The sequence below is a fragment of the Mercenaria mercenaria genome, chromosome 13 (assembly GCF_021730395.1).
Source record: "Mercenaria mercenaria strain notata chromosome 13, MADL_Memer_1, whole genome shotgun sequence".
NCBI classification, from domain to species: domain Eukaryota; kingdom Metazoa; phylum Mollusca; class Bivalvia; order Venerida; family Veneridae; genus Mercenaria; species Mercenaria mercenaria.
This window is the reverse complement of record NC_069373.1, coordinates 67742079-67762418: the sequence shown is the minus strand read 5'-3', so window position 1 is coordinate 67762418 and position 20340 is coordinate 67742079. Positions and strand designations below refer to the sequence as shown.

Below are 20340 nucleotides of genomic sequence, written 5' to 3'. Positions count from 1 at the left end.
TTGTTCATGGGAACTACTTTCGTCAGCTGTCATCACATAAATGATACCTACAGACTGCTGAATGATAAACTGGCTCATTATGACAGGACCATCAGACCTACAAGCAACCAGTCAGAAACAACTACGGTGCAGTTTAGTTTCGCTTTAATCTCCTTGCACGAACTTGACGAGGTTACTCAAAAACTTTCAGTGGTTGCTTCATTGTTCTTATTTTGGATTGATGACTTGATGAAATGGAACCCAGCTGATTATGGGAATATGACAAACTTTCGAACAGAGAGCGGCAGATTTTGGACGCCAAATTTGCTTTTTTCTAATAATATTGATATGACTGGTAGAACTGGGACTGATTTGCAGTCTATTCGTTTCATGGCTGACGGCTCAGTGTATTACTTCGCCGCAGAAATATTTTCAGTTTCATATACTATGGATGATCATTTTATCCATGGGATAGTCACGCCTGTGTATTAAGTTTCACTCCACCAGGATATACATCCAGTGAAATGAGCATAAAATCAACAACAAACAATGTTGATATGACATACTACAGTTCAAATGGCGCCTCATTCAGAGCATTTCAACTGCTGAATATTCAAGTATAAATGTGCATTTAAATTTTGAGAGGAAGCCTCGCTTCGCCATTGCCAATTATATTTATGTCTTTTCTAAGCGATGTTGTATTTCTTATTCCAGTTGACAGCGGGGAAAGAATCTCGTACACTATTATAATGCTTCTTGCAATTGCCTTGTTTCTTACGTTGGTTGGTGACAATCTACCAAAAATTTCAAACCCTATGCCTCTTTTCAGTTACTATCTTATTGCCATGTTAGCAACAAGTATATGTATCACATTGGCAACAATTTTTAATCTGCGACTGTATTATGCAGACGACAGTGAATCAGTACCCGGATGTTTGGTAAAGCAGGTCACGTGGTGTAGAAAGAAGAATAAACGATATGAACGATAACGAAAACATTATCGGAAAAGTCGATTATGTCTTTATTGGTAATTCAGGGTTTACTTCATGGTAAATCAGTTTTCTTTGTAGTCAATACGATTCAAAAGTAGTACAACTATATTGACACGGTTAATAGTTTCACTACCCGATTTTCCTTTTCTCAATAGTAACATTTAACATGTTATTGTTACAAATACCGTGCGAGAGTAGTACTATGCCCCAACGATAACTTGATATTTACAAACATGACTATAAATAGGTTAAAATGGAACATAGGGAATTCAACATTTTACTAACATGTTACAGTCTAAATATTTCGAGGTTTTGTACCAGTTAAGAATTAGCTCAGTGGTAAAGCATACAGTCCATGTTCAACAGATGTTTTGCCGTGTGGGTTCGAAACTCAGCATCAACATTTTCTTTTTTCACTTTTGAATAAAAATTAAGATTCCTTCATGAGCTCTGTGACAACACGACAGAGGTATCTAAAGGCGAGATGGCAGATCGGAAAAGTGTATTACATAACAAAGATGATATTATTAAATGCATGCACTAAGCCATGCAAATAATGAACATAATAGTGTCTTATAAAAAGACATATATACAAATACAAGCATGCCCACGGGCAGAATGTCGAGCCCACCAGCACCTTTGACCTCTAAGTGTGACCTTGGCCTTGGGACCTGCTTCTTACGCATGACACTCCGTCTTATAATGGTGAACATTCATGCCAAGTTACATCAAAATCCTACCATGCATGAAGAAGAAATGCTGCGGACAAACTTTGAGATAGGAACATGGGGTTTGCGCCTTCTCATTGAACATTAATGCGAAATATAAACAAGATGTCAAAGTTCTGGTCCGGGCAAAATCGTACGGACGCACGCACATACACCGAAAGTGGCGTCCATCTAAGAAAGAAACAAAAATACGGAAAAAAATCTAAAAAAAAAAAAACACTCGTGAGGATTCGAACCCACAAAACGATCTGCTTGCACCCAATTATTATCTGCCTTTCGCCCAACTGAGCTATGTTGCCATATACTTAGTGGGTATTTGAAATGAAAGAAATACTGATATTTACTTGTCAAGTAATGTGCAAGCATTATGAATGGTTATTTCATCCGTTATCATGAATTAGACTCGTCCTCGCGTTTCGGCGGGAACCACGTTATCGTTGGGGATTAGTACTAATAAACTTCGATAATGTGTCAGTTGACCTAAATATAATCGACACTGTTTATTTTCGCATACAGGTAAATCCAATATTTGTTTTACAATGGATCTATGACGGATTATCATTGAACACCCCTGGACTTATTGAACTCAACTGCCACATTATCAAAGCTTATTGGTACATGTGATTAATAAACGACAACAATCAGATATGATATAATCAGTTTAATAATGGCAAAAGAAGACAGTTGTATGCATCATATAAACTAGAATTTTAATGAACTTTTTTTCAGATATACATATATACAAAGTTACGATTGAGCATCTTGAACAAGACTAGAAGAATAACAACAACCCGTTATTTTATTAACCCTTACCCTGCTAAATTTCTATAATGAACTTGTCCATTTTTCAATTTGGACAGTACCATTAACTGAGGGGTGCTTACAAAAAAGGATACAGTCTGAATGGCGAACAGTGCAGATCTTGATCAGACTGCACGGATGTGCAGGCTGATCATGATCTACATTGGTCGCAAAGGCAGAATCAATCGTATTCAGCATGATAAGGATTAATCCAAAACTAAAGTGAATAAATAATCTATTTTCGATATTTACAAATTACACAATATCAATTTCAAACAAATGCCATTTACTTGAACTAGAAAGATATATTACTTCCTTTGGGGACTTTGTTCATTCATTTTCAAAATAATGTTATCAATATTGATTTCTATGTTCTCTTATTGGGTTACTTCCCTAATTCATTTATTGTATACTTTTCCAAATCTAAAAATTATCATTAATTTTTCTAATATAATATAATGAAGAAAGGATCATATCGTTTGATATCTAAATACAAATTAATTACTTTAGGCTTCAGCATATGTACTCTTTAGTGGATATATAGCATTTCGAACTTGTCTGTCATCTTACTGTCATGTATATTCTGTGTGATTGTCAAGAAAATTGCTTACGAAATGCAGTCTCTAATGTGATAAAGTGTAATCACAAATATTTTATTAATCACTGAAGTGCCAAAATATATAGACCTAGCAACCTAAAATGCACAGTATCCGTTTTCTATCACACTTCTAACAAACCAAGAGTACAAAGTCTATGACAGTTACTATTTCGCTATTTATGCACTTCTTTGCCACGTATGATTGCGAGGAACATTTAAATATCTAAATAACTGAAATAATACAATGCTATCGAAACCACTCCTGTTTCGTAACAGATGGAATAGGCAGATATGAGACTGCGGTATCTGACCAGATCTATCATACTCGGCATATCACACAAACTGTTACTAAAACCATCTGAGCCGTGCCATGAGAAAACCAACATAGTGGCTTTGCGACCAGCATGGATCCAGACCAGCCTGCGCATCCGCGCAGTCTTGTCAGGATCCATGCTGTTCGCTAACAGTTTCTCTAATTGCAGTAGGCTTTGAAAGCGAACAGCATGGATCCTGACCAGACTGCGCGGATATGCAGGCTGGTCTGGATCCATGCTGGTTGCAAAGCCACTATGTTGGTTTTCTCATGGCGCGGCTCATCTCGTTTTCAAAAGTTTAGTTTAGCAGCATTTGAAGGACATACATGTATGATATACAAATGTACATTGAATATGATATACTCTGAAAAGTCTTCAGTCATTGAAAGTTGCAGTCCATATAAATGCAACATAAAAACATATTTAAAACTAAAACCACATTTAAAATATGCAGTCTAAAATTGTTCCCTGTTGGGATGAGTATCATGATCAATGTTTTTAAGCTTCTTGTAATTTTTGGTATGAAACTTTGAAACAACTTCAATTACATTTGTTTCCAAAGTACTAATGAATGGTAAAGTGACCAAGACTCCTGGTGTCCATGTTTCTAAATAAACAAGTGAATGAAGTACTGCCATGCAATACAAAGTCCCCTACTGGAAGGCACCTAATTTTCTCTACTGCAGTATAACATAATGAACTGATATCTGTCAATGATGTATAAACAATATTGTACTATATATAAAATATGTTATAACAAAACACTTGGATTAGAATTTGTATATATAAAAACTTATAGTTGTTTTCATATACCATTTTTTTTGGTGGGGGAGGGGGTGCAATTATCAAAAAGGTATAATATAAGTTATTTATTATAGTAAAAAATCTATATAAGTCCGCACAAAACTCTTTACCAGGTAAAGATAGGTCAAAAAACAACACCTAAATATCGGATGTAATATGCATGTTGTACCACAGAAAGCTGGTCTCAATTTTTCCCTACGGCCTGTAATGAATAAGTTACAATATAAGCTATTTATAGTAAAAACAAAGGGACATAATTCTAAAAACAAGAGTGTCTCATGGTGATGAACATTTGTGCCAAGTTACGTCAAAATCCCTCCATGCATAAAGAAGAAATGCTTCGGACAAAGTCATTCTTGAATTTGGCATTTGACCTCTAAGTGTGACGTTGACCTTAGACCTAGGGACCTGGTTCTTGCGCACAACAATCCGTCTCATGGTAGTGAATATTTATGCCAAGTTACAACAAAATTCCTCCATGCATGAAGAAGAAGTGTTCCAGACAAAGTCATTCTTGTATCTGACCTTTGGCCTCTGTGTGTGACTTTAACCTTCGACCTAGAGACCAGGCAACTGCGCATGACACTCCGTCTCATAGTGCTGAACATTTGTGCCAAGTAATATTCAAATCCTGTTTTGCATGACAAAGTTATACACCAGACAGGAAAAATGTCCCATTGACTTTTGATCTCCAAGTGTGACCTTGACCTTTAAGCTAGGGTTCTGGGTGTTGCGCAAGACACGTCGTCTCATCATGGGGAATATTTAAGCCAAGTATTATTAAAATCCCTTGATGGATGACAGAGTTATGGAGCGGACAGAAAAAAAAACCTACTGACCTTTGACCTCCAATTTGACCTTGACCTTTGAGCTAGGAGTCCGGGTTTTGCGCATGACACGTCACCTCATCATGGGGAGCATTTGTGCCAAGTAATATTAAAATACCTTCATGGATGGCAGAGTTATGAACCGGCCCTGTTCATGCCATGTTAACATTTGACTGCAAAATGTGACCTTGACCTTTGAGCTAGGGGTCTGAAAGTTGTGCATGACACATCGTCTTATTATGAGGTACATCTGTGCCAAGTAATATTAAAATCCCTTCATGGCTGGCAGAGTTATGGACCGGACAAGGAAAAGGCCCTGTTGACCGTTGACCTCCAATTGTGACCTTGACCTTTAAGCTAGGGGTCCAGGTTTTACGCTTGACACGTCATCTAATCATGGGGAACATTTGTGCCAAGTAATAATAAAATCCCTTCATGGATGACAGAGTATGGACCGGACACGAAATTGCGGACGGACGGAAGGACGTATGTTCATACATATGGATACTTATGTGGCTACTCTTCTGTTCTCTCTATTTGTTCTTTTAGCCACGTAAGAGAAAAATAGCCACATAAAAGCCTTACGGAATGAATGACATCAAAGAAAAAGTACAGTTACCTATTGTTCCTATAGCCACCTAAGTATGCAAATGTGAGCTCGGAATGATAGAATGACGGACGGACGGAAAAGCGCATTCCTATAGTCCCCGAATCTGGTTTTCAACCAGTAGGGGACTAATAAGAACTTGTTAACGCTCTTGATAGAGAGTTACCTAGCCGTTGCATCATTATCAGACCAGAGGTGTAGGAGAGATGTCGACTGAGTGTCTTTAGATCTGGTTTACAAATTGAAATAACTTGAACACACTTTGGAGATGATCATAAAAAGGAACATTTTCATGAACTTATTTCTGTCAAAAATTTGAAAATTTCAACTACATGTATATACATTTAGGGAAAAGAGATCAAACTCCTGACGGCCATGGATTTAGCCACTTGAATAATATTTTGTAAATGGTCAGCAATGAAACATGCGCGTGAAATTATTGCAAGACTGGGCTAGTAGTTTGACAGAAACGTTAAAAAGTTCCTACTGTATACATCTTGGGGAAAGTGGCAACGCACCTAGCGGGCATGTTTTCCATGAGTCTAAATAATTTGATCACTATAAATTCGGGTCACAAATAAATTCTGTAAAATTATTTTGAAATCGGACAAGCTATTGAATAGAAGACGTTGTTCGAAGATTGTTTTATTTGTATGTTTGACACCAAAATCAATTTAACATTTATTTTAAAAGGACTTCTTAACCCTTGCAATAAGCTTCTTTTTAATCGCTAATCCAAAAGTTATGAGCTTGGAAGAAACAGATGAATACTTATGAAACTACCAAATTTTTATATACAAATAATAAATAATATCGTTGGTGAGCTGCCACGTTAAAGGGATCATCATGAAGGAACAACGCTGTATAGCGTTGTCATAAACGTTGCTTCATTCCTGGCTTTTAAGTATTTAGTTCATAATATCTTAATTTTCACATAAAAAGAAGTATAAATGTATTTTCAATCTTTTAAACATAACTTATCTGCAAGAAAGTCATTACACCTCTATTTATGTTTAATTTAGAAAATATGACGTAAACGTCAGAGAACAAACAGACTTCAAACGTCATTTGCTCTACAAGAGGCGTCTTACAAATACAAAGTATATCTCATCACCTTGAAAATGGGCAATTCAGTTACCATTTTAAAACAGTGTTGAGAAAAGAAATAGTTTGACAATGTAATCCGGATTTATTTTTGAAGAAAAATACCGAAAGTACGAAATGTAAAGATGGTCCCTTTTCACGTGGCAAATCAAATATATAAATTAATATTAATGATGATGAATGTGTACAGGTCGCTGAAAAGCATTCTTTGGCGAATTAACAAAAGTATGCCGGCAGTCTAGACTACAGAACAATTTCCCGTCTTTGAGTAAAAACTGCTGGTTGATCAGATTTGTTCCACAACAATAACAACAAAAGCAGTGCGGGCACGCGTGCCAGTGGAATTCCCCATGCGACAAACCCGGCGAATCTGCTGTAATTGTCCTACTACACGTGCTACACACCTGCAAAACAGTAGAATGATACAGTAATGATGCAAGTACATCCTCCAGAAGAAAACATGCTCAGTGACAATATCAAAATGTTCTTTAGTGCAACATAACTTTGAAAAGAACATTGTTTTAGATTATCGGGCAGCTTTTACATACCAGTTTGTGTACTTATGTTTGTATCATTTAATATATGAAAAAGATTCTGAAATTTTATGGAGATGAAAGTGAAGAACAAAATTAATACGAAATATACATGCAGTTTTCGCATACTTTCGGTTTGTATTGAGATAAATATATAACGTACGGGGGCAGATCAAAGTTACATCTGAACGAATTTGGGACATGTTTTTGCAAGAGGTACGCAGTAGCCCAAGTATTGCTAAGAGCGTAATCTTTTCAGAGATTTTCTATTTCACTAATGGCCAACCACTGTGTGTCGTGCAATATTACGTTTCGGAAAGAACTCGTAAAGATTAAATCGTATAAAAATATAGCTGGGGAGGTATATCATATACCTAGAAACGTCCCTTACACGAGCAGAATTACTAATAAAATGTCATAATTTTATATGAAACTAGGACAGGACGCATTCAACATTCTTCAACTATGAATATATATATTCTGCAAAGCACTCTGCAATTAATAATGTACATCCATGTATTTACATATATGTACATGTACTTCTGATTTGTTTTTGTTTTGTTTTTTGTCAGTTCGAAAAAGGAAAATAGCCTCAGAAGAGCATATTTGAATCAGTTTGGAACATTTGAATTTAAATACATATAAATGACAAGCTTTTAACATCAGAAATGATGCTAAAATATTTTAACGGCATGAGAATGCATACATTTGAATGTACATAAGTGCAGACCAAACAGTTTCTAGAAAAAACGAGAACTTGGGTCATGCATTACATTAATAAACAATTGAAAATAACACAAAAATAATATAGAATAAAGACAGGTGTATGAATAATGACATCACAGAAGCATTGAGAAGGCTATGCACAGAACATCGCATGGAAGAATAAAAATGCATTTACTAGTATATAAAAGCGGAACGAACATTTCATAATAAATAGGTTTGATGACTCCTAGATATCTCTAAGAACTAAAAACGGACACGCCTTTCTGGCCATCGTTCACTCTATATAACACAAAAAGTCATTCTAAGTACTGTCGAATATTTCATAGTATACATGCTTACTGTATCAGCTCAGTTTTTTGCTAAATTAAAAACGAAAAGTCCAGCTAATTTTTAGTTCGCAATAAACATTTAAAATACCTCAAAGCTGACGCTTTGCAAAATCATTAAACTACTGAAGGTACATGTTAGAAGTATTACCGTGTTAGAATAAGATTTCGAATTTCATCACCAATATTGCTGTTTTATAACGACGCCAAAAGTCATAATTCTCTTATGGTCGGTAGACTTTAGACAAACAAACTGTTCCCGCATTTTATACATTCTTACATTCGACTTGGTTATTTTTTTTTTTCATTGTTTTAGTAGATGCATTCGAAACACTCGTAGGATTGAAGCAGCCTAAATACATATCAGCAGTATACCTGAACATAGTTTCTACAGATAGTTAACTAGAACAAACAACACACATACCACGTTACGTAATGTATGACCCAAGTTACATCATTTTTACACAGGAATGCCGTTACGTTGCAGAATCTGGAAAATCATATATGACTAGTTTTATTTGCTTCCTAGATTTTTCTAAAATATCCTCAAAATTATCCATTGGGTGACATTAAAATACAGCTTATATACTGAATTCCCTCCTCTTCGAACCAAGTGGCCGCACTGAATGAAAATTGGTTTGAAACCTATTCAGAACAGGGCATGTATTACATATGGCAGGTTTATCTCCCTTGATTAACAGAATAAAGCTATATGATCGACCTACTACTGGTCCTCTTTCAATATGATTTTTTCTGAAACCAAATTTCAAATTTTTGAAAGACTCTGACTCAAAAACCTTCAAAACATTTAGTCAGGACATTTTGACATTTAAGAGTTTAAAACATCTTTTTTGTTCGCATAACTACATCTTCGAATTAAATAAAAACCATTACAGGGATGTTGCTGAAAAACTATAACACAGTAAGTCTTCACATACCTTGCTATACAGTCTATCAAAACACTGGACACAGTAGGGGTTGTTTTGCTGGGCGATGTATCGGAGTCCCGCCAGGGGAGTATCACAGTACCAACAACAAAAGTGCTGCACGTGCCAAGCCTGGTTCTCTGCTTGTGTATATTCTCGTGCGAAAATAACCTGCAAGTGTAAAAGTAACACTGGAGGTAACTCTTCTGTGGTCATTTATTGTTTCTACTGAATTATTCCCCTTGTTTGATACGATAGAGTCCCGCTCGGAAATATTTCAGTATATGTTAGGCTTGAAAAAGTAATCAACTAAACATTGCATAAATTATGAAGCAATTGTACACATTGAAAGTTATAAAGGGGGAATGTTATTTCTAGCAACAAGTCGACCTTAAGCGATTCTCTGTCCTCCATATCACATGAGTTCGATCCCAGGACGAAGCCAGTACATACATTAAATATAATACCTTATAGATAATAAATCAAAAGTCAAACGCAGTTCATATTTTGTTCATTTCGCTGAAATACAGATATTAACCGGACGTAAATAAATAAATAAAAAGTCTTGTAAACTGAGAGATTGCGTGAAAATGTAAAGAAAAAGCTCGAACCTCGTCACATGCGGAACATCTCGGATACACAAGTTCTGCATAATGGCGACCACAATATATATCCCTATTTCTGAAGAAGTAGATGTTGTCTACCAGGAGTTCCTTGCACGTGGCGCACGTGAAACATCCGGTATGAAAACATACTGAAGGACCCATTCTGTTAGTGATCATTGCGAAACCTCTCGAGTCTATAGTTAATTCGCATCTATGACATCTCTGCAAGGATACAAAAAAGTTGTGTACCCGTATTTGTTTGCCACGAAATACATGTACTTTACTTTTAACAGTTGTCTGCCTTTTCATCAATTTAGCTATTGCTGTCGTATCTTATCAGGTATTTTCGAAATAAATGCAAGGCTGATGTACATTTATTAAAATATATATATCTTAAATGAAATTAATACAATTTTGATTAGCCAATCATCACGTAATAAATTTTCAGCCGTTGGGTGAGTGAGGGGTAGGTGTAAGTTCTTTTAGCCTCCCTGTAACAAATTTAACCTTGCAATGTACTATGGATGAAGTATAAGACCAACTATATAAGTACTTCCACCATTAGAAACCAGTGACCTGTATACATGTTTGCATATTTTATTTTTTAAACAGATAACTGTTCGATTTCTAACTGCCTGAAAGCGAACACATCTTATCAAAGGAATGGCCAATATAGTTCTTTCATCTTACAAAATGACTTCGTTAAACAGACTTTGGTATTCAAGATAGATTACAACAGCTTGTTCAAGAGACATCTTTTTGGCAAATACCCCTAACTTCTATCTGAAATATTATGACATGACAAGATAATAAAGCAGTGTTCAAAATATAAGCCGAACTCATCGAGACTCAAATTATCGTAATTAAGCATCTAGACGTCTTTAAAATGAACACACAGCAACATAATGTCTTGAAAATCGCAATATCATAAACCTGGCTAGACACAGAAATAATGAATATATTTTGATTTTTGAAAATTCTAGTGAAACTCGTAGTGTTATTTTAAATTACAGCTGTCTTTCAAAAAAAACTTTTAGTGTTGAGGAGCATAGTTATGTTCGTTCGAGATACATGTACATAATATCTTAATTTTGTGTTAAATATCCTAAGTTGTCACTTACTTTTATCTGTTTTTCTAAAATACCGCCAATACAAAGTCTTTTTAAACAATAGTTTTATTAGTGGGTTTTTTTTTTCGTGATAGATATTAATAAATATTTAAATTAATACATATTTAATGTATACAAATCACGTTTCAAGTTAAGCATGCAGACAAAAAGAAACGGACATAAATACATAGACTTACTGTTAATCCGTTCTGAGGTACTGGGCCAACATTTCCTATCCCAACTGCTTTATTTTTACGTTTTTCGGCAAATTTCTGGAATTTTTGAAACTCTTTTTCTGTCAGACTGTCACAAAATTTTGCGTGGAGATCGTGAAGCGGAAGTTGGCGCTGTAATTGTCGTCTGCGTAATTGAGCGGCAAAAAGTTGTTTGTCTTTTGGTAACATGGATATATAAGTCTGTGATCTCTGTAACAAAAGGAAAATAAACTGTGCTTATTTTTTAAACATCGTATTTTATGTATATTAAAATATAATATGAAATAAGGCAAAGCCTCAAAGCGAGCTCAAAGAAATCGGATTAAGCTAAAAATTATATGCATCATTGTCACAAAGAAACTATTCACTACTCACAAGAATTCAGGAGAACCTATTCACTTGAAAAAGTCTACATTTAGTGTCACCATACCTAAAACAGTGAATGTCATACGTTGCAAAATTAATGGGAAGCCGGAGTCACGGTGACGTCATTATCGCGTTCCCTTTTCTTTCTGCTTATTAATGACATTTTTTCCATTTTCTGGCCGATGCTTGATCTTTTAAATTAAAATTTTTTTTTTTTTTCAAACAACTTCAAATCATTCTTTAATTATTGTTGAGTGATGAATATTTTTTAGCAACTGAATGAAGTTCTGTATTCACTCCGGAAAGAAGTACTTCCTGTGAGCACCTATCCGCTAGGGTGCGCTTTTTAAAAACTTCCGACGAAACTTTTCAAATCCATCACCAAGTGTGCAAGTATACTTGCGTTACCGTAAAGCTCGATTCTCGAGCACTTCGGGCCTGCTCTTCGAGCTCGCTATTAAAACTAAAATGAAGTGGTTTATGCAACAGCGCAGTCATTATGTCTATGGAGGAATCAGAATCCAAGCAGATAAACTACATTATATTTAACCGTAAAGCGAATTATCTAGGTTTGATCAAAGTCCGGCTGTTTTAAGCTTACTGAACTAATATATCAAATAAACAAAGTATAGATGACTATTACAGCAGCAATCGACAAAAAAAAAATGTACAAATATACAATATGCAGTAAGGTCGAAGAAATAGCAGAAACGTTCTCCCTCGTAATGCTAGCAATAGGGAAATTACTGTATGGGTTGTGGGGAGCGGAGGGAGGGAGGGGTTGAAGAGGTGGGGAAGGCTTAACAAACATCGCGCTTGCCTAGCTATATTCAACAGTCTCAACCGACCTTCGTTTCATTACCTCTTACAGAATGCGAGTTGTAAATTTGAATGAAATCACACAGGTTTCGTAAATATACTTATATACTCAATAATTCATCTGACATAGGATCACCGCCGTTTTAAAGTACAAGTAAGAAACATATAGCAAAATATTCTACCTTTAACGTTTATAAAGGCTGTTTTTTTTTTCATTTAGTACTTAAAAAAATATAACCACTCATTTCAAGTTTCGACTTTGTTACTTATGTCAGAGGAAGTGAAATAAAATGAGCTAAAGTCAAAAAATAAAATGTCATAATTATTTCCCTTGTTTCAACGAAAAAAACAAACACATAAAAGTTGACGTTAAAATCAAAGTCGCCCACATCACTACGACAGACCGAGATCTTGCCGTTTGTTCTTTGTCGTCTCCTTCTGCTCCCCTAATAGGGTCTGACGGACGCAAACAAAATATTTCCCATACTTGATCTTTTAATCCCTTTCGACAGTTCAAGACGTCCACTTAAGCTATCAAATTATTTATTGTGATCATATTTCAAAAAAAGGAGAAGAAATAGTTTATTTGTTTCACCTCTTGACCTCTTGACCTGATATCCCGACACTTAATTATAGAGAAAACACCCATCCTTACCCTTCTTCCAAACATGTTTTCGATTATGAACTTTTCACATGGTTATTATTTTCCATCAGTTTCCTTAGGTCACTGAGTTTGCTTTACTTGAGCACGTGAGTGGTATGTGCGGGCGTATGAAACTGTTGCGTGAAATTATCAAATGCATCGTACTTTAAAGGCACTAACCTCCAGATCGTACGACAACAATACAAAGAAAATTTTTAGGTTTCAAGGAATTCATGTTATATTTCTTAAGAAAGCTTTGAAACGTAATTACTGTCAGACTATATGTTACGGAAACTAAGGTGAATTAGGTCTTTTTACTATTTTTTACATTTAAAAAAAAGCGTTTGTAACGGGTTACTCGATAAAATACGTATTCCTTCGTGATGTATTGGTCAAGAACGCAAAAGAGTTTTTAATGCCGCGCCGGCCCGGGTTCGATTTCCGACTCGGGCATCCTTTTTTTCTCGATTTGGTATTTTTAAGATAGTTCAGAAATAAAAACTCATGTTCTAATGTTCATATTATGAACACATTTCATTTTTTAAAGAAAAATCATTTTAAGTAAAAATCTGGAGGTCAGCGTCTTTAAATACAGTACCAATAAAACTATAAGCAGATACTTTGTAAGCATAGAACACAACCAAGTAAAATAATAGCAAGTAAAATAATAGCAAGTAAAATAATAGCAAGTAAAATAATAGCAATGTCGGTATGACCGAACTTGTTCGTGAGAGATGATGAAATGTGCAAAATCCCTTACTCCACGCTAGTAACGGCTTAACCATAAATTTGTTATAGTGAATCAGTAATTAGTCCATTGTCCCAAAGGAATAGAAAATATATCAATACTAATTCCAACCGTTCGTTTCGAACTCCACAACCAGTGTTCATGAAATAAGTAATAACTGTTATTAACTTATTTATCCGCCCCCGCCACCCACACCCTACTCCCCTAAAAAAAACCCATCAGTGTAATCATTCATATTATATTCCGTAAAAAATATTTATATTAAAAGTAACTAAGTGCTATAAATCTGTTATTTTTTCTAAATTCTTCTACCACATTATTAACAATCTGTTTTAACACTTGTAAAAACTTGCATTAACTCGACACGGGCGGTATGGAACATTGCCAAACATTTGCAGACAATTCAAGATTTTCAGTCTTGGCACATAAACTAACTCTTGTTTTATTTTGATTGTAACTCCATTAGCAATCAATTCAAGACGAAATGGTTACAAGAGAACGGAGTATAACATAGGTTAGCTTGTTATTACAACTGTATAATTTAGCAAGCCGCGAGATTATAATGGAAAAAATTAAACATGGTTACCCGACAAGTAATAATTGAGCCGCACCATGAGAAAACCAACATAGTGCGTTTGCGACCAGCATGAATCCAGACCAGCTTGCGCATCCGTGCAGTCTGATCAGAATCTATGCAGTTCGCTAACGGTTTCTCTGATTGCAAAAGGCTTTGAAAGCGAACAGCATGGATCCTGACCAGACTGCGCGGATGCGCAGGCTGGTCTGGATCCATGCTGGTCGCAAACGCACTGTGTTGGTTTTCTCATGGCGCGGCTCATTTCATATGGAATTACCATGCGTAGTAATCAATACATACACGTTATTATTTGATAAGTGATATATGCACAAAGATCTGTCAGTAAATAAAATGTAAATATACTCTAGTTAATTAAATGATTCACTCATATCAAATATAAGCGTATTTATAGACTATTTTCCTCGCCGAGAATTGATAATATTTGGAAATACCCCACTATTCAAGCACGAATATCGTCCAACAAAAAGCATGTTAATATACAGTATCAAATCCTTATTTAATACACACAGTATTAAACATTCAACCGAGAAATAAAACTTTGTGCCTCTGAAAGCTTTGTCCGTAAATCTGAATGTTACTACTGCCACTGAAGTGATAAGCGTCGTTGATATTGAAACACAGACAGCCTTTGGTTTAATCCCTATATGCCAGGCAATAATGAGGGAGGGTTTTTTGAGAAGTCAGTTTTAACTCAGCTGTTCATCAGAATATTTTGGTATTTTAATCTCCCAGTAAAGCTGCATAAGACTTTACCGCAGACTTTCAGCCAAACCGAACAAAAAACAAAAGATCAAGGTCATGAGTTACACAGAGAGAGGATAATAAAAACTTGAATAAATTCATTTCCAAGAATTACCAGATTTTCTGCTACAATCCTATGTATGACCAGGTCATTTTCCGGAGTCACTATCTCGGATTGTACAGCAGGATCTTCTATATTCAGTTTGTGTAACCTTGAGGACAACTCACGTGCGTTGCTATAGCGACCATCAAAAACTAATTTCTCTGGTTGTTTCTCTTTGTCGTCATCATCTGTGAGATCATGATCCTCTGGTCCGCAACGACAGTGTTTGCATATTTTTCTGGTTAAAAATAAATTTCCTTTTAAGCTTGATGTAATGGTAAGTTAAACATAACAATTTGTCATTCAAAATTAAACATGCTAAGGTGATTCAAACCATGAGTCAAGAAGACAAAGAATAAATACAGAGATTTAAAACCTCATGAGTACATAGTTTGTCAAAATTGTATACAAATGTACTATAACTTAAATAACAAGAATGCCATGACGGTCCTTGGCCGCTCAAATGACCTTGGTCTTGAATATATTCATGTCACATGGTATCGTGAAAGAGAACAATTGTTTTAGCATAAAATATAATAGATACGACCCATACATGAAATCCGACATTTATTGCTGTGTGGCACTATCAGCAGCATCAAAACAAAACAACAAGTATATTTAATTTTTAAGAAATGTTCTGACCCATTTTCTTATAGAATAGATAAAACATTAAACTGTAAATCTCCTATCAAAGCATAAACCATTAAACTAAAAGTATCAATCAATGTGGTGGAATCTGTACATAGTAATTCTATATCACCTTTCGCAACTGCAAGTGAGAATACAATCATGGTAAAGTTGTAGAGGTTATTTGTTTTGTTTGGGGAGGGACCGCGATTTACCCGCTACTAAAGTTATAAGTGCATGAACCTTTATTGCATTCCAAATCACAACAAAAATGTGTTCATGCGCTACACAAAATAGATCTATTCATGAACATAGCGGATAAATTATCAGCGATCAAGCAGTCCTAATTTAACATGTTTCCATTCAACCGATCATTTAGATTATATAAGATATATCAATGATAAGACATTCAAGCCCATGCTTACATCACTATATGCCAGCTGACCAATTAGATATCTTCATGTGAGGTCATGTCGAGCTTAGACTTCAAGCGCATTTGTATTTGCTACTTATGCATGTATTTTAATAGTCTGGCATTTGTTTCGTTACAAATCGAGTGTTACAAATATGTCAGAAGTATATTATCAATAGCGCAATTGATATATGAGATATTTATAAAGTAAAGTTGGTGAATGTTGATATTTTACAGTGAAGTTTTGTTTTTGATTTGCATGCAATTTATATGTTTTACATTTTATACAGGCGACATGACATTTTCCCAGACAAAATGTAAATTCTGGAATTCTCTGCTTTATCCCAGCTGTCAGTGAGGTATAAAATACATGCCACAAAACAGAAAATAAATCTACAAAAAAAAACCCCACCCCCATCAGTAATCTCAAGGCTTTGATTTCAGGACGGTATCAACATAATTATATCTTCAATGATAAGAAAGACATTAAATATTTTCAAGTATGAGAAATGTTTTACTTTCACTTTATGATATCTTTTCATATTTAACGATGTTTTCTGTTACGTTACATGCTTATGATTAAATCCTGCCGTGTAACATTACGCATGCGCTAAATAACCATTGACGCTATTGCACAGTGACACGACGCCATTTTTTATTTATAAACAACATTCACGGCTAGTTTTAGAGAAACCATTTGCATTTAAACGCAGAAATATATAAAAGAAATTACTAGGAAATATTGATCTGCAGAAACTCACGAAAACAGGATGGACCAAAGCGGAAAAGACAACCTAGGAAACTACTTGTAAATGATGACAAGACTAAACTGCTGGCACATCACGTTATGTTGACAATAACAAAAATAACTGAACTGTCGCAAATAAAAGCTACCAAATGAAAGTACACAGAGCAGATAACTTGATGTAAATTCAAGCAATCACGATCACATTTCTAGAGCATTTCTTCTGTTTTTCTTTTTAAATCTCTGGTACGGCTAGTCTGACTCTGACCAATACCAGATTGTTTAGCTGAACTTGAACCCCCTTCCCCCACTCTCCCACGCAGGAATTTTATGATCGCTGCACATTGTAAGGTACCAAGGTTGCCTGATGCTGCATTTCTGGAATGTTATTCTTCATTAGATATGACTGCATTCAGTAAGTAAATGTTATATCTGTTTCCGTCATAGCGAAAGGTTTTCTTCTATCTGATTTATCTGATATGACAAATGGGGGAGGTAATAAAAGAACATTTTGCAAGGAAAATAATTCTTCTCGGAAATTGAAGTCCCGATACAGTGAGAGATAAAAAGAACTATTTCACTGATACATATATATATATGTACTTCTAAGTACTTCACAAGTCAGCATAAGATAAAACAAGAGACGTAGATATTAAAAAAAAAGACAACAGGTTTTTCGAACGTTTTCTATTTTAGGTAACAGTAAACTTGACCTAACAGTGACCTTGAATCTATTGCCCCAACATCTCTGTCTTATCAAGTTATTACGCAATTTCTTTTTTTCTAATTAATGTTACGAATATGTTCTGTCTGATTATCCTAGCGAAAAGAAATTTCAGTAACTGGTACCTTGACCTTTACCCAACGGCATTAAATGGTCCTTACTCGCCCCCACTTCCTTCCCTCGAAAACAAGTATATAATGCCCGGACTGGACGTTTAAAGGCCCCCCACCCCTAGTTTAGCTGTGGTTGACCCTTAAAGTAGCAAAGCGGGCCCATATGAACGGATTGTAAAAATGTACAAGACTGCTAGACATTGGTAATATTTAATAGGTGTTAAAAGTTTTATATATTTATTACGTCTCGCGGCCCCTAAAGTGAAACCATTGAAATAACTTTAGAGAGGTCATTGTCAGGATGAGACAACCCCACTTTTGTGTCATTCTGACCAGCAGTTTCGAAGAATACAGTAAAAGTATATGTTAAAATGTTGACGATGAACCATCCACCTATACTAATAGATCATCCTGAACAGTTGGACCTGAAGTGAGCTGGAAACAAAGAAGTTGTTAGACATATTACAAGTCTGAATTGATTAAACGTAGCATTATTTAATATTTGGGGATATTCGAACTAACAGTGGTATGTTTTTAAGTTATTTCCTTTTTTACATGACTATGAATTTTATTGGAATAATTTGAAAAAAAAACTATGTTAGCAAGATAATACGGAAACGCACAACGTAAGATATACATTTTAATGTATAAAATGAGATAAATACTTTTTTCTTTTGTTTTACCAAAAAAAAGTGCCAACGAGTTGAATAAAAACGCTAAATTGTGCGATTAACTTGAAATAATTTATTCTGTATTTCAACACCTCGTACGGTACGCCTACCCTTGCAAATGTGAAATCTCATCATCGGCCTGCCTATGAATCGGAAACATACTATGAGCCGTGCCATGGGAAAACCAACATAGTGGCTTTGCGACCAGCATGGATCCAGACCAGCCTGCGCATCCGCGCAGTCTGGTCAGGATCCATGCTGTTCGCTAATGGTTTCTCTAATTGCATTAGGCTTTAAAAGCGAACAGCATGAATCCTGACCAGACTGCGCGGATGCGCAGGCTGGTCTTGATCCATGCTGGTTGCAAACCCACTATGTTGGTTTTCTCATGGCACGGCTCCTATAAGTATACTCACCTCCAGTAATGAAGATCAAGCCCTGGGCACCTATCCCCGCATTTAAGACATCTCGGCTTGTCAACATTGGGAATTACTTTTACTTCGCCACAACTCTGAAACAAAGTTTAGAAACTTAAAAGATAAAAAACTAATTTCTTTTCTGCCTTAGATCACAAGATATTTATATAATTAAGGATAACCAAAGTACAAAAGTGATCAAGTGACTTCATCATTCCTATTTTTTTCTTTCTTTCTTTTTTTCAGATGAAAATTGTAATTTTAAGCTGCTCGAAAGTAAAAACTGCAAAATTTTTGTTACTGCTTTATTTCCTTCCGTTCCTCTATCTTTTATAAGATAAATATTTCATACCTACTGCAACTTTTTTGTTCAACAACTACAAAAAACTATAATGTACACGGTTTATCAATCACATCGTGCCTTTATCAGATTGTAACATATATTATCATTCGATGAAATATGCTGCAGAAATATTTGTTGATTTTTCACGCTCTGTAGAGATTTTGGAATCTTGCAGAGAAGATGAAGATATTTTACATTGTGTAAAAAACTATACAATGTTTTCCAGAATGTCTAAACCTTTAACACAATTACATGCTACTTTCAATGGTGTTTTCATCAAATGCATCCACGGTGAACTGGAACCGTTTAGGCCAATGTATAAGTGACAAGTCATTTTATCAAACTAAAAGTATCTGAAGACGTCGTAAAATGACAAAACGTAATACTACATCGTCCGACCAGTGAACAAGGAACTTTGAAAGCTGTCATTGGACTCTAACTACCGAAAACAAAGTCCGACTTCAATCTTGTATTAAGTAACATATTGATGACAGCCCCTTCACCATTTGAAGTGTCTGAAATAAAGTAGGCAGCCACCATTTGTTCATAGTTTGATCGTACATCATGTGGCAGCTCTAAATTTCAAGCTAAGTTTGTAATTTCTTTAGCCAAAAGCCGACAATTTGTGGAAATAAAAATAACAGACTACATTTTCTTTTTATATTGTGAAAGCCAAAAGTCTAGTTTGAGAGGCAAGGGACATAATTCTAAAGATACTTCAATTTCATAATAGGTTATCTACCATGCTGCAAGGAACATAGATATCTCATGAGCAATAAAGTATCAATCGCCTACGCAACGGTCTGACAGTAAATATGAAGGTATTGGCATTGTTTTAAGAAAAAATCTAATGAATGTGATATCATGAAGAAATTATATGCAACAGTTCATTCGGTTTTTCTGGCAGTGATCAATGTTTGCCAGGGGAGTTAATCGCTGCTTGACGTTTGACTATATGTTGCTTTTTGTTGGAATTGTTTTGCATAAAAACGACGGATCATGAACATATAAAAGCAAATATAAAGTATTTCGAAAAATCCTAGAAAAACTTTTTTTTCGAGAAAATCGACACGTATA

General features: G+C 35.3%; 1 protein-coding gene across 4 annotated transcripts in view; it reads right to left on the bottom strand.

Annotated features, from left to right (window-relative positions):
- Positions 1 to 2345: 2345 nt before the first annotated feature.
- The window catches only part of LOC123528544 (testin-like), a 30962-nt gene continuing 12967 nt past the window's right edge, over positions 2346 to 20340 (bottom strand). For 3 of the 4 annotated variants that reach the window (XM_053522156.1, XM_053522159.1, XM_053522158.1), the window contains exons 2-7: positions 18921 to 19015; positions 15225 to 15450; positions 11177 to 11404; positions 9877 to 10092; positions 9278 to 9436; positions 2346 to 7158 (exon numbers count right to left, since the gene is read on the bottom strand). In XM_053522156.1, coding sequence (XP_053378131.1) covers positions 6922 to 7158; positions 9278 to 9436; positions 9877 to 10092; positions 11177 to 11404; positions 15225 to 15450; positions 18921 to 19015 — 1161 coding nt within the window. In that variant the 3' untranslated portion in view covers positions 2346 to 6921. Of the gene's footprint in view, positions 7159 to 8763; positions 8830 to 9277; positions 9437 to 9876; positions 10093 to 11176; positions 11405 to 15224; positions 15451 to 18920; positions 19016 to 20340 lie in introns of all 4 variants that reach the window. The other variant, XM_053522160.1, reaches the window with a different exon arrangement.